The sequence below is a fragment of the Calonectris borealis genome, chromosome 12 (assembly GCF_964195595.1).
Source record: "Calonectris borealis chromosome 12, bCalBor7.hap1.2, whole genome shotgun sequence".
Taxonomy (NCBI): Eukaryota; Metazoa; Chordata; class Aves; order Procellariiformes; family Procellariidae; genus Calonectris; species Calonectris borealis.
In genome coordinates, this window is record NC_134323.1 from 13,263,759 (window position 1) to 13,278,116 (window position 14,358).

The 14,358-nt window shown below is 37.8% G+C and overlaps 1 protein-coding gene across 2 annotated transcripts in view; it reads left to right on the forward strand.

The window, feature by feature from the left end:
* CMTM4 (CKLF like MARVEL transmembrane domain containing 4) overlaps window positions 1–14,130 on the forward strand; it is a 37,164-nt gene extending 23,034 nt beyond the window's left edge. Inside the window, exons 3-5 of one of the 2 annotated variants that reach the window (XR_012675411.1) lie at window positions 8,448–8,546; window positions 9,470–10,283; window positions 10,603–14,130. Coding sequence is in view for 1 of the 2 variants with exons in the window: in XM_075161435.1 (XP_075017536.1) it covers window positions 8,448–8,546; window positions 9,470–9,643 (273 nt within the window). In the remaining variant the exon portion in view is untranslated. Of the gene's footprint in view, window positions 1–8,447; window positions 8,547–9,469 lie in introns of both variants that reach the window. The other variant, XM_075161435.1, reaches the window with a different exon arrangement.
* The last annotated feature ends 228 nt before the right edge of the window (window positions 14,131–14,358 follow it).

Here is a 14,358-nt window from a genome sequence, read left to right on the forward strand (position 1 = left end):
AAAATGTGTATTTTTAGCCATTTGGGGGGAAAGAGCTTTGTTTTGATCCTAATTAGAGACTTGCCAACCATTTTCACGTTTTCCTGAGGTAAACATGAAAGAAACATGGGGATGGTGAGGCCAGAACAGAACCTTGCTTGGACGTGTTGGAAAGAGGCAGGTCTTTTACAGTAAGATGAAAGAGCAGTCACTTGTCTGTGTTGTGCAGCACTAGCAATATTATGCAAAAATGCAAAAGCTGGGGAACCTGTCAGTGGAATTTTCCATTTCCTTTGTGCTTCACAGCTCAAAGGGAGACTATTCTGCAAGGAGACTTGCAAGTGGCATAAGGGAATGAAGAGCACACCACATCAGAGATTCCTGCTTAACTGATGAGCTGCTGCTTTGAAATGTTTGTTTTCAGAGTTAACTAAAAACTGAGTGTTTGCTATAACTTTGTGTTTGGCTAGATTATCCTTCTCTTTTTTTTTTTTAATTCATTATTTGAATCTCGTGTTCTGCAGGGAGAGCTTAAGATCTTGCAGCCAAACCGTGTGGATGACATGGCCCGCTGGAAGTAGGGATGGGGTAGGAAAGTTAACAGAAGTGTTTGTAGTAACTTTGGTGTTCTGGTGAATTTGCATGTGGTTTGCCAGGCTTTCTGACAATTACTGTCACTGCAGACAGGATCCCTCTGTAATGCTGCAGTACCTTTTTTCCAGGGCTGAGAACTGAGATGGCTTGGGGAGCGGGAGAATACTGAAATTTGAAGTGTTTCTTGGATGAGAGTTTGTATGAGGAGAGAAAGCTGAGTCATTACAGATGTAAATCATTGCATAATCAGCCAGTAGAATGGACTATTTATGTCTGTGTGTAGAAAAAAAATATTCCAATAGATCTTGACTGTTGATTTTTTTTTTTTTAAATTTTTTTTTTTAAACATCCACTGGAGCTCTGGTAGTGTATTTTGTGTGTGTGTGGAGTTCTGAATGCAGAGTTTTTCAGCCTGGAGCAACCTCAAAGATGAGGCACAGAACTGAGTACAGCACAAACTAATTAGAGTTTGCCGGGCTTATTAGCCTGGACTCAGTCCCAGGGAAGCGCTGCTACAGGGAGAAAACATGAGGAGTCAGGTGTGTCTCTTTGAAGACACAGATCAGTAGTTGTATTTTGTGCTGCCTGAAAACTTATTTCATCATCTTTGCAGGGTTGGGGTTTTTTCAGTTGTTGCAGCGATGAAACCTTGTGTGCAAACAACTGACACTGAAGTGGTTGGCAGAAAATTTGATGTGGTGCCAGAACGACAAACTGTCTTACGCCAACCTTGGCTCTGAAGAGTGTAATTACAACGCTGTAGTTCAAAGGCCTTCACAGGGCAGTCTTGATATTTTTTTTTTTAAAAATTTATTTGTATTTTTCCCCTTCTGTTTTGAAAAAACATCTTGGTTTTCTTTGGCTTGCTTAGCTGTTGAATGAGAAATTAAGTCAGTCATGCTTCACTTTTATGTTCACTGCTGTCAAAATAGCAATACCTATTAAGGATAATAATGAATATTTTATAAATTTTAAAAAATTGTCAGAATTAATTTCCTTGGGGTTAGTGCTCTTTGTGGACATTTGTTCTTATTTGGTGCAGCATGGTGTAAACAATGATGCATTTTTCTGTAAGAAATACAAACACAAGTTTTAAATATGAGAAATATTACATAGTTTGATAGTTATTGCTAGTAAAGTCTGCCGCTTTGTGACGATAAAGGCTGGTCCTGTCTGTGTGCAGGGAAAACAGTGAGGGAAAAACATGCAGGGAAAGCAGTGAGGAGCAGCTAAGAAAGAACTGAGAGGGAAATAGCCAGGTGATCTTCAAGAAACCAAAATGAAACAGGGATTGTAGAAGCATTCATTCAGGAATGTGTGTTGTCATTTACAGCAGAGTTACTACATCTAACAGAGCTTGTATTCCAACTCAAAAATAGTAATAAGAATAAAATCATATGAAACTTGGTTTTGAGGCCGCTTCTTCCTTTTCTTCAAAATCATAGCTTGTCCCTGATCTTTTGGAGAGAGGACTAAGGTTTTTGAAAGTCACTTGAGTTAATTCAGAGTTTTTTTACATACTTTTCTTGAGATGCTGGAAATAGAACTGATTTCCAGCAAGTGCCAGACACCTGGGACCGGATCAAAGCGCTCGAGCAGGAGCACCTGCAGATGAATGCTAGAGACCTTTGGGGGCTGCTGTGTGTGATGTGGGACCCACGGGGACCTTCAGCCCTGCGGGGGGGCCAGGCAGCATAGCCCTGCGTTGTGAGATGGGCACTAAAATACCTCTGTTTGCACAGCGTGAATCCAGCCCTCTGGGTCAGCAACATATTTCTGAAATCGTTGGTCACGAACTATTTTATCAGGGGGAAGCCATGCTTATGTAAAATGCTTATGTAAATCTTGGAGTAGCGGAATCTAGTGTTTGAATAAAGGCTCCCATACCTATGTAAGCCTAAATAAATGAGAAGGAGAGATGGGAATTAATGCTCATACAGTTAATTCTGTTCTTTCTACCTAGGACTTATTTTTGCTTGAGAAACTGTGTTTCCAATTGTGGTGCAAAATGCTCATACAATGTTTAATAATATGATTATAGAGTAAAATTACTGGAGTTTGACCAGAGGTGCTTGGTTTAGAGGACTGATTGGTATGTTTGTAAACTTGATAGTTTCATATAGAAACAAGGGAAAAAGTGCCCAAACCTTGCCAGTGAAGTACTGGTTGGAAGAAAAATCAGGGGCACTGTACCAAAAAAAAAAAAGGGGGGGGGGGGGCAATCAATAACCACACTTCCTCTCCCTTCCCCCTCCAACTGAAAAACAAACCACCAAAACCCAAACAGAGCTAAAAGGAAATGTTACTTTGAGCTCTCTCTTTTGTGGAAAATAACCTGGACAGCAGCAGACTGCTAACTTCTGTCACCTTTTGTGACAAAGTCAAGCTGTTGAAATGTGCTGGCTTCTTTTCCAGATTACATTCATTTACCTACTTTAAGCTCCATCTAAATGTAAACTCTTGGATTTCAGAAAGCAAATGACAAAAGCAACCACCAGTTTAAATGTCATATTTTTGTTTATACAAATTACAATTGCAATATGGCACTGTCTCCCTTTTAAATAGTATCTGGTTACTTCTGCAGTCTTACTTCACCACGAAATACAGGATAAAAAGGCAGAGCCTGTATTTTGATTGAATGTCTCTTAAAAGTTTGCATGTGTGAAGTCAGAGAGAACGATGGATAAAGGCACGTGGATATTACTGACATCTCTGAGCATCAGAGCCAACTCCTGGTAATGTACCAAACTGGAGGACTGAACAGAAGCTTTCGAAGCTGATGTCCCTTGCAGCTTTCAGGAGTTACTTAATGGGAGTTTCCAGGTCTGTTAACAGACCTCTTGTTCATAGCACCAGTTCAGCTTCTCCACCCTTATTAATCCAGGAACCATACCTGCCCAGACCCTTAAAACCAAAACACTTTAGGATGCTGTCCACTTTTCTTTTCTAGAGTTTCCCACCTTTACGGTAGAATCGGCAGAATAAAAGCCTCGCCCTATCTATTTTAGTATAAAATGCTGTCTTGGCATAAACCCATCTTCATCCACAAGTTAAGATGCCTCCTCTGCCTTATGCTCCTTCTGAGTGGGACAGATAGCTGGTGATGGCAGTACCAAATATATGTCCTTGGATACTCTTCTTTGGACTAATAGGACCATTGGTGACTGAACAGGATGACTTGCGAATAACTAGCAAGCGACTAGAAGTCAGTCTTTCATTTTTAAATCATTTTGGAAAGGAGAAAGGGAGCAGCAGCAGTCTAGAGTGGATTTGATTCAGCTCATAGATTTTATTCTCTGTTATGGATGGCAGCTTTGTACAGTATTTTATGGCACAGCATACTGTCTCATGAGGTTGCTGTAATTTCAGCAGAAATTCTTCTATCTGTGTGATGTGGTTTTTACTTTGTCTATAAATATAATAGCAAGAACTTCAGCTACATCATGGCCAGATTTGAAACGGCTCATCTTTTTTCAATTAGTTTATTCTTTTTATTGTCACGATTATTCATTTTCTCTTACGTGGAAAAAAGCTACATTATTTTAGGGAGTGTCCTTTACTTCTTGAATTCTTGCTGTAGTTCATTCTCTCTTGTTTCTGCTCTGACTTCTTCCAAAAGTGTTGTATTTTTTGTTTTCTTATCTTTCTGCTCAAGTAGTAAGTACCAAATTCTGGATTAAAAACCTCCACCAATACTTGCATCTGTGATGTTACCATTGTATGACAATGTTTTTGTTAAGTGTCATTGCTCCTTAAGCTCCAAACAATCTGATCTGTGAATATGAAAGATTGGGTTAGTTTTAGCTTTTTAAGAAACCAGCCTTATTGTATGAATGTTACTCAGTTATTAATTGCATTAAAAGGTTTTGACCTAAACAGGGAAAATAGAATTGCAGAAACGAATAAATTGGAGCCTGAAGGTGGAATCAAGTCTTTAGATTTGAATTGTTGGATTCTTTGCAAGGAAAAATTTGATATTCATTGTAAAGAGTACAATAAAATAAAATGCTGGTGATGATGACAAAGTTTCTAACGCACTTGTATCTTTGGTTTCCTGGAACAATCATGACAAAGGCACCAGCAGTCTAATTTCAGCAGTATTTCATATTCTGCAGTATCTCAAACTTCTTACAAGAAGCCTTCAAGTCAATTTGTAGCATGGAGATAGATGATAATGTCTGTCACATTGTGGATAGGTCTATCTGTCTTGCTTATACTATTCTCCTTTGGCAAGACGATCAAGCTGACAGATTCAAAAAGTCAGAGGACAGCAGGATTAATTAATAAGCACATCTGACCCCATAAATCATAGAGCATTATGTGTCATCCACTTAGTCTTTAAGTATGGTAGTAAAGAAGTACAAAATGTGTGTCTGAAAAAACACAATCTGGATGATAAGAAGTGAAAAAGTGCAATATTAAGCACATCTTTGGTTGTTTTGATGGTTAGCTCCCTTACAATTAAAACATACTTCATTTTGAATATGACTTTTGTCTTAGCTTCGCAGCTGTTAATTTCGTTACACTATTAATTTTGTTGTGCTTTTCTATGCTAAACTTTTAAAACAGCTAGTATTTTTTGATTATTTGAATGCTGGAGTCTTTATGTACACAGCTCAATCTTTTTAATATTCAAAGCTGTTTAGGTTCTTTGATTTATACTGTGAGAAATTTTCTTCTCCTTTCAAATAACTTCTGTGGCTCTTCCCTGTACCCTGGCCAATTTTTCAACATACTTTTAAAAATGTGGATACTGGAACAGGATGCAGCATTCCAGTGTCCCTTGCAAAGGTAAGATTGCCACCTTACACCTATCGTGTCCATATGTCCAAAGGAACGAATAACTGCTTTTTCTCCCTTTTTTTTGTCATGGCATCACATGTTGAGATGCTTACCTACTGTAATTACTAAGTTGTTCTGAGTTATTCTAGGATTTTGCCTCCATTCTGTAGGTCATTTCTGTAGGTGGCAAATGTACTCTGGTAGTAAAATACACAACTTGACCTTGGGTTGAGTTTTTTTTTTTAAAAAAAATTTTTTTTTAAGTTATTCAAGAGCATAGCAGCCCTCTCCTCAGTATTTAGTTTCAGCATTCTTGGTGACATACATATGTTTACTTTAGAGACTTGATCAAAATGTTGAATACTGTTGAGTCTGGTATCTGTTGTCATATATAGTGAGACTTTCCCTCTAGTGAAAAAAGGTTCGTGTAGATGAGAACTACAGCTTTTGTTGGCAACCCTGGAAGCACAGTTAGAGCTGCTAAACTCAGAGTTGGAGAGGAGGGTGCTTGGAGAAATTGCGAAATGCCATTTATTTTCTGATATCTCTATTTCTTAAATTTATCTCTGCAAGGCAAGAAATTATATAATTAAAATTGCAATAACTATTTAATAAAATTCCAATGATGTTTGATGCCGTAAGTACCAGATAACATCTATCTCAGTGAGCTTGAACAGAGATATAAAGTATCTCTCTAATTATACACTGACAGGTGAAAAGATGGTAGGAGTTTCTGAGACCCACAATTTGCTTTTGTTTCCTTACTATTTGGTAAGACAGTTTGGTTCTTACTGGGCTCATGAAATCTGAACATGTGGGTGGAAATAGCGATGAGCAATGGAAGCCTCTCAGATTTCTTGGGAAAGTCCCCCTTTTAGATGAGGATCAGGCTACAGTGATCATACAGTTTATCCCCAGGTATGCTTAATTTTGATAACCAGCTGTTGCTGAGTCAGTACCCTCAAAGTAGTTTTCCCTGTGAATAGGGAAAACTGTGCCAGAAACTTTGAGTTTTTACAGTTACTTTCTAAAGCATTCTGAAATCATGGCTAGAAAAACACATGTTTTGGGGGTGGCTGAATGACAATGGTCTTTTCAAAGCCTTTGTGCTGCGTAGCTGGAACATAGAATCATAGAATAGTTTGGGTTGGAAGGGACCTTAAAGGTCGTCTAGTCCAACCCCCCTGCCGTGGACAGGGACATCTTCAACTAGATCAGGTTGCTCAGAGCCCCGTCCAACCTGACCTTGAATGTTTCCAGGGATGGGGCATCTACCACCTCTCTGGGCAACCTGTGCCAGTGTTTCACCACCTTCATCATAAAAAATGTCTTCCTTATATCTAGTCTGAATCTCCCCTCTTTTAGTTTAAAACCATTCCCCCTTGTCCTGTCGCAACAGGCCCTGCTAAAAAGTCTGTCCCCATCTTTCTTATAAGCCCCCTTTAAGTATGGAAAGGCTGCAATAAGGTCTCCCCGAAGCCTTATCTTCTCCAGGCTGAAGAACCCCAACTCTCTCAGCCTTTCTTCATAGGAGAGTCATGGGATTCATACCCAGGGAATAAGTTTAGATTTATATCTTCTGTTTTCTGAGCCTAACTTCTTACAGCACTTCAAAAGATGCACTTCGGGGAAAAAATAATAACAATAAAAAAAAAATTATACTTGTAGTAAGTGGAAGAGCAGGACCAGGAAGGGAGTGTGACTTGCATGTGAAAGAAGAGAGTCAAGTAGAACAAATTTGTCCTTGAATTCTATTGAAAGAGTGGAGATGGGATTTTTTTAATGGTGGGAGTTGGCATGTTCAGTGTGGTTTTGTTGTGTTTTTTTTTTTTTTCTTGAACTGAAAACTAAGTTGCACAGCAAACTTGTGTACAGGTTTTCTTTCCATCCCGTTTGGCTATGATAGTATTCACCTCTTGCCGATTTCATGTTCCTTCAGGATATTTGTGCTGAACTGCCATTCCCTGATTCCTCCACAGCCCTCCTTGCTCCGACTTCGCCTATGCATTCAGTATTCATGATAGTCTGTTATTTCCTGCATCTCTGTAGTGTGCATATAGTGCAGTGTACATACATATCAAATGTTTTAAAAAATTGTAAAAGATGCCCTGAGTAACATACTGAACAGCTAGTCCCTAATGGATCTCGCACTTTATTTCTTCTATTATTTTAAAGTCTCAACTCTTGAATCTTTTTTTTCCTGGCGTCTCATCAGATAGTCTTGTATTGATATAAATATTCTTGTGCTAATAGCTGCCATTCAGAATTCTTATGTCCCAATGATATGTTAATGACCCTGCTTTTTGTAAGGCATGGCAGCATAATCATCTGAACACTAAGTGACATATATAGCAGATGTATAACTGAATTTTGTAAGGCATGGCAGCATAATCATATGAACACTAAGCGATATATGTAGCAGAGGTATAAATGAGTTGCATGTTGCCTGTCATTTTTCTGTGCTTGGAGCAAAGCACGAATTTTCCCTGAACGTAGGTGCCCCTGGGATGTTGCTATATGTATGTTCTAAAATGTCTGCTTGAAACATCAATTTTATGCAGTAAATACATAAAAATCTGTGTATTCTCACAATATGGGCAGCTGTTATAGAAATAGCATAGGACATACAGTTTTCTCCAATAAAGGCCTCAAAGAATTTGTAGTAAAATTCATGACTGTTACCTGGGCAGTGCATGAAGCACTGTTGTGATGTGAAAGAGAACAAGGGGTTCCTGGTACTAAAGCTTGATATTCAGGTTACTTCAGTGTCAGCTGAGGTAGAACAGCTTTACTCATTGTTTATGCTGGCAGTACTTTTCTAATAAACCCAGTAAAAATTGAGGTAACGTATCCAGAATCTGCACTGGTGCTTTGTAGTACACACTGTTTGACTACACTGTTCGGACTAATGTGCACACATGCTACGTTTCCTGCGTAATAATCTTTGCCTTCTTTTGTATAAGTGATAAACTGCATAGAAAGTGGGAAAGTATTGCTATAGTTCCTGTTCTAACCTTCTTCTGTTTCATCACTTCTAATAAAAGCAAGCAAAGAATCATTGTTTAGTAATGCTAATGAATTTATTTTTTTAGGATCTGGTCAACACTGGACTCAGCACTTTCTTCTTTTTCATTGCCTCTGTAGTACTTGCTGCTTTAAACCATAAAACTGGAGCAGAAATCGCTGCTGTGGTAAGAATTTGAACTTCTTTATATATGACTCTTATCTTCTATTGAAATTAAGAATAACTTTTCCCTCATGTTCATTGAATACTCCTGTTGCCTTTGCCACCGCAATTTACTTCTAATTTTACAGTTGGCTATATGCTAATTCTGATTTAGAAAGTATTGATTTGTTTGTCTTAAGGCTTCAGGCAAGAACAAAAAGAAAAATGACTTGCAGAGAACACTTTAACAGTTGAACTTGCCTTGCTTCTTTCTCTGTAGCTAGCTTAGATGATACTGCTCCATATTGCAAGCCTATGGAAAAGATAGAGCCAAAAATTCACAAGAGATTGGAGCTGCTTACACATAATTTGCTGAATTCTTCTTGCTCATTACAGATCGTTTTTGTTTTTTGGAGTGAGTATGGTAGTACTTTATTCAAGATTTTAAATCTAGAACAGTAAGGTCAAGCAAATTAATTTTGTGCTTGAGTTGGCAACCTCCCCCCCTCCTCCACCTGGACGTTGAAAATCACACAACAGTTCTGCAGAAGCATATGGGAAGAACTGCAGATGAGCTCCTTCTCCAGGCTGATGTCTGGACTGGTCATCTGTTCTCTTGTCATTCATTTGCTTTTGTGCACCCTGAGGAATGAACTGTTGGATGAAGAGCTGTATTCTTCTTTACAAGAGGTTCTTCCATTGAAGTTGCGTTGCAGGATTTAATTGTCGTGTTTGTAGACGGAGAACTTTGTTTTCTGGGATCATTGATCTTAGTTGCTTTTGCAGATTCTCTCGTTCATTGAAGAAGAAAAACATCAATTTTACAGGCTATGATGATTTGTCAGTGCAAATAAAGTAGAAAACTAAGTGTCTGAGGAATTTGTTGTGAAACTACTATTGTTCGTGTTTTCAAAAATTGTCTTTGACAATTTTTTCTACTTCTTGTAGATATTTGGTTTCTTGGCAATGGCAGTGTATGCTGTGAACACATATTTAGCTATTAAAAAGTGGCGAATGAACAGCAGACAACAAAGTAGTCGGCAGACCAGTGATTACATACGTGCTCGGACAGAATCCAGAGAAGTAGATCATCGCCCTGAGATTCAGCGTCTGGACGCATGAAAGCGACATTCAAATGGGACTGCAAAGGGAAAAGAAGTGCTTAACTCTCTCATGGAATAAAGGGTTTTTTCTTTATTTAAGGAAGAAAAGGAAGATCAGATGGCGGCAAAGAATGCCGAGCCCTGCATATGTGCAGAGATGCATTGAGTCAGAAGCTGTTGTCATGAAGGCAGTAAATGTTGGTCATTCAAAAGCAAGATGGGTTTAAGACGTCCACATATATATACATATATTATATATCTTATATAATATATAATATATATGTTTTGCAGTATGTTGTTTTGGATTAACTGTGCAGTACTTTCCTTCCCTCTCCCAAGTGCAAGCTCTGAACATACGTGTTCTGCCACTGTTTCTTCATCTATAGTAAACACCGTAAGACCAGCACTTACATTGCTTGGTTAATATAAGAAAGAAATCCACCAAAAGTAAATTTAATACATGTGAAAAGGAAGTGAGGGGCAAATAGCAATAACTTTAGCCATGTATCGTGTCCAGCAAACTCTCTGTATCCATCCTCATGCAGCCTCGGCAGTGCAGCTCAGTTCCTATCTGCAAGATCTCCTGCAGTTTCACTGTTGGTGCACTTACATAGCTGAAATGGACAACGCGGTTTTAGGTTGATGGATATAGTGTTGAGGTAGTTACCCTATGGGTTACTCCGAAATTGCCATATTCAGTTCATGCATGGCCTTGGCCAGTTCTGAACTTGTGCAAAATTACCATGTTTACTGAATGGTCACCATAATGCATCAAGTGCAAGTATGTGGTTTTCTGCTCATGTTGGGATACATTCTGTTTTTCATTCCGAAATGGGAAAAGAAATATGCTTGGGAGGCAGGGTGGAGGAAAGGGGGTTGAGGGGCACAGTAGAGAAAGAAGGGGTGGTCATCCAATAGCCTTGCATTCCAGTCATGGCTTTTTTCTTTTCTCTGTTTTGTTTGTTTGTTTTTTTTAAGGTTCAAACTTTCTGAGAAGCCTTCGGTAAGCAAGAACTAGGAAAAAATTACGATGTGCTTATAAAGTGTTTCTAAGGTTGCATTATTGTGATTCACGTGAGATAAATATTTTCCTTTTTGGAAGGTTGTTTGTTTCTTCTAAAATTAAAACTGTTGGTAGTAGGTAAAACTGATTTTTTTTTTTTTTTAATTGGGTATTTCTGCAAATTTTTTTCCCTAATATTTCTTTGGAAAATGAGTTTAGATAATCGGAGGATAATATGGTTGTATTGATTTGTTTAGAAATAGTTTTACCTAACTGAAGTTTTCTTATTTTAATTGTACTTCCAGTGAAGAGAAGGATATTTTCTCTACTCAAAACTTGAATTAATCAGTTAGACAATATCATAATGTTATTAGGAAGATGTCCCTTGATATTTTTCTGTTTTTTTGATTGGTGTTTTTATCTATGTAATCCATTATTTGGCGTATGTGCATGCCTGCATGTTACATGAAGAAAATGTGTAGGGGAGAAGATCTCTAGAGCTGAATTCCTTTCTGGTGTGAGCCGATGAAATCTTTGAAATTAGCGGAACTGTATGCCACATAAGCCTGAATTTATCTCACATTTGACTTGAACGCTTTTTGCATTGTGTTCTTATGTAGCTGTACTCTTCAGTGGATGAATGCAGTTAACTGGAGTCTTTAAGAACAAACGGCAATACGTTGCAATAGGTCACTTTTAAATATGAAAAACAGGTTATACCAAACAGAAGATCAGTAGAAGTGCCTGGGCTTTTTTAATTCCAGAGGGAACTGGGATAGTGACAGGTATGAACCTAACGCTGCAATGTTTGAATCAAGCAACAGAGAATTATTTTGGTGTGTGAAAAACGGGTGACAAAACTGATGTCTTTTCAATTTACTGATGTCTACAGTGCATTTCACCTTAGTGGCTAAGATGGAGTTCAGAAAGAGTTACTAATGAGGTTAAAGAAAACTTGCATTTTCTTAACAAGTAATGGTTTACCAGTTATTACAGTAACATTTTATTGTGCTTCATTGAAAGCTAATGCCAAAGGGAACACCAGTTTAAAAAAAGATCGAACCATGTAAGCCAGCCTCTATTGGGTTGAGAACATAGATATTTTATTGAGGTGGTGTCTCACCAAGATTACTGTGCGTTTCATGAAAAGTAAATGACAGTTCCATGTTCAGCGTGGTGTGAAATAACAAAGTTTATTATTGCCAGTACAGTTGTTATAGCCCTGCTGTTTTTCAGCAGGTTCTGCCTAGTATTGGCAAAGTTTGCAAGGAGTTTGTAGATATTGTCAATTACTAAAAGAGCCTTTTTAAAAGTAGCACAAGCATATCTAGACTGGAATTATAAACTGGCATTAAAGCAGTTTGTATAAAGATTATTAAAAAAAAAACCCCAAAACAAAACAAACAAACAAAACCCAAACACAAAAAGCCAAACAAACAAAACCCAAACCAACCCAACCAACCAAACAAAACCCCCAAAATGAAACCACACCAAAAAGCCCCAAACCCCCTACTCAAATACAGAATATTGTCCTCCAAGAAGATCCATGCTTTCAGAGCGGAACCCTCATCTGAAATCAAGAAACAGAAGTTAGGTGATGTGTAGCAAAGGCTTTTCATCAGGAGTGTATCCTGTTTGCTGGTTAATGACAAGGACTGAAATGGTGCGTACATAAGAGAAGGCCCCGTTCCTCTCCTGTACTCCCTGTGCTGATCCTGGTTTTTCAGAGGTGTGGGAGGTCTCGTGCATCTGTAAGTTTATGAATTTGGTATCTTTCAAATCCTTACACCTTTCCTTACATAGAAACAGGATAACTTCACGGAGCTTTTTCTGGAGTGAGATCAGGAAAAGCTTTTGTTATCTTTTAGCTGAAATGACAAATGCAGAATGATACAGTTATACTTCTAATACAGTGTAATACTTCATCATGTATAGTATACCTGAATGACCTTGAGTGCTTTTACATGTGAAGTAAGTTTTCTTGAACTGAGAACAGTATGCCATTATTTATTACTTACATCATGACTTGAGCTTAGCACAGCTTTCAGGGTAGAATTCAAAGAGAATATTAATTTAAAAAATGCTATCTGATACACTTTGTAAAACAGAAAAACAAATGTAAATTTGTAATTTCCTTATTTTGGGGACCAAAGATGATTTTAGTATTGTACAGTATATACTTTCTAAAAATCTAACTTAAGCATTTATTACTCTACAGAGACATTATTTACTATTTGGATTATATAGAGGGGAAATAAAGTAGCTGTGAGAGACAACTGAATTTGAAACATTAACATCATATGATATATACACGGTTGATCCCCCCCCAACTTAATTTTACACGGTGTATTGAAGAGGTGGTAATATTTTAAGTTACCCAAGTCATCATAAAAAGGCTCTGCAGGAAGAAAGTAGGGTAGAAAGTTTAAATTTTTTTTGAAACTTGCTTAGAAAAGTGATATTAAATTGCTTCTCCCAGCCAGTTAGTCTTGCTTGTAATTGCTGAGCATATACGGATAATTTCTTTTAGACCTTAAGAGTGCTGTTTAGCTCCATAAAGGGACTCAAAACCCACTGTAAATAAAACTAAATTAAAGCTAAACAGTTGAACCTTGTAGGAATGGGATGATTGAAACTGTAATGTTCTGATTAGTCCTCTTTTGTCAAACTAAGCCCTCAAATATGCAATCTCCATGTATTTCTGCTTGTAGAAATGACAGTAAATTTTGAAACCTATGCACAGGTGTCAAAAGATTAATTAAAGAATAAGATATGATTGGAGCACAGCATAGCAACTGTTGTATAGTGTTGTAAGAATACATGTTTTCCTTTTAATGCTATGTATGCTCAGTTTTGTCAGCCTTAGTTCAAGTTTATCCACATTCCTGTAATGATGTACAAGCTGCCTACAACAGAAGTTTCTAAAACCGTAATTAAGAACTGATTTGACACTTTCATCGCTTCTTAGTAAAGTTGATTCCTTCTTACTCTCCACTTGTTCCTTTCATTTCATATATTCATGCCTCATCTATCTTACATTTTAATATTTAATTTTTGTTAAGCCTTCTTCATTGATCTGCATAGTGTCTACTTTAATATAAGGAAGATAAGAATACTGTGTCCAACGTCTTTTTGCTTAAATACGGTACTCTTCCCTTTTATGATAGCTTATGATGTTTGGGCTGGGTGTGCTGGGAGAAGTTTTATTCTTTCCCCTAGGACTTTGGAAGCTAGCTGGTATACTGCATGTGTTTCTGCGTAAGCTTTCTGGTGGAAGCCACATGCTCAGAGGTTGAGAGGGTTAGAGATTCATCTACCTCTGCCTTTTCTGAGAGACAAGGTACTGACTCTAGAGATTGATGCCTGTATTTCAGTCTGTGCTATTCATCATGGGCTTTGTATTCAGCAATGAGCTGTGCCTTGGAAGCAGCTTCTCATCTTTTGCTTATAAGATGTCTCTTACGTGTGAATTCAAATAAAATCAGTAATGTGGGGTGCTTCTTCATAGTCTTTGTCACATGTGTTTCACTGTGCACCTCATGATATGATCTATAATTGTTTTATCTGTTTGTATTTCATTGTTGATTCTAGAAAGAAGAGGGGAAAACTGGGGCAGTTTCCAGCCTTCCCTAAGATAATCTTATTTTACTGTTTCTTTTTTCCCTATGAATTATTTTGTACCATATGATGATTGCCCCTTACTAACATAGCAGACTTACTGTAAAGTGCTG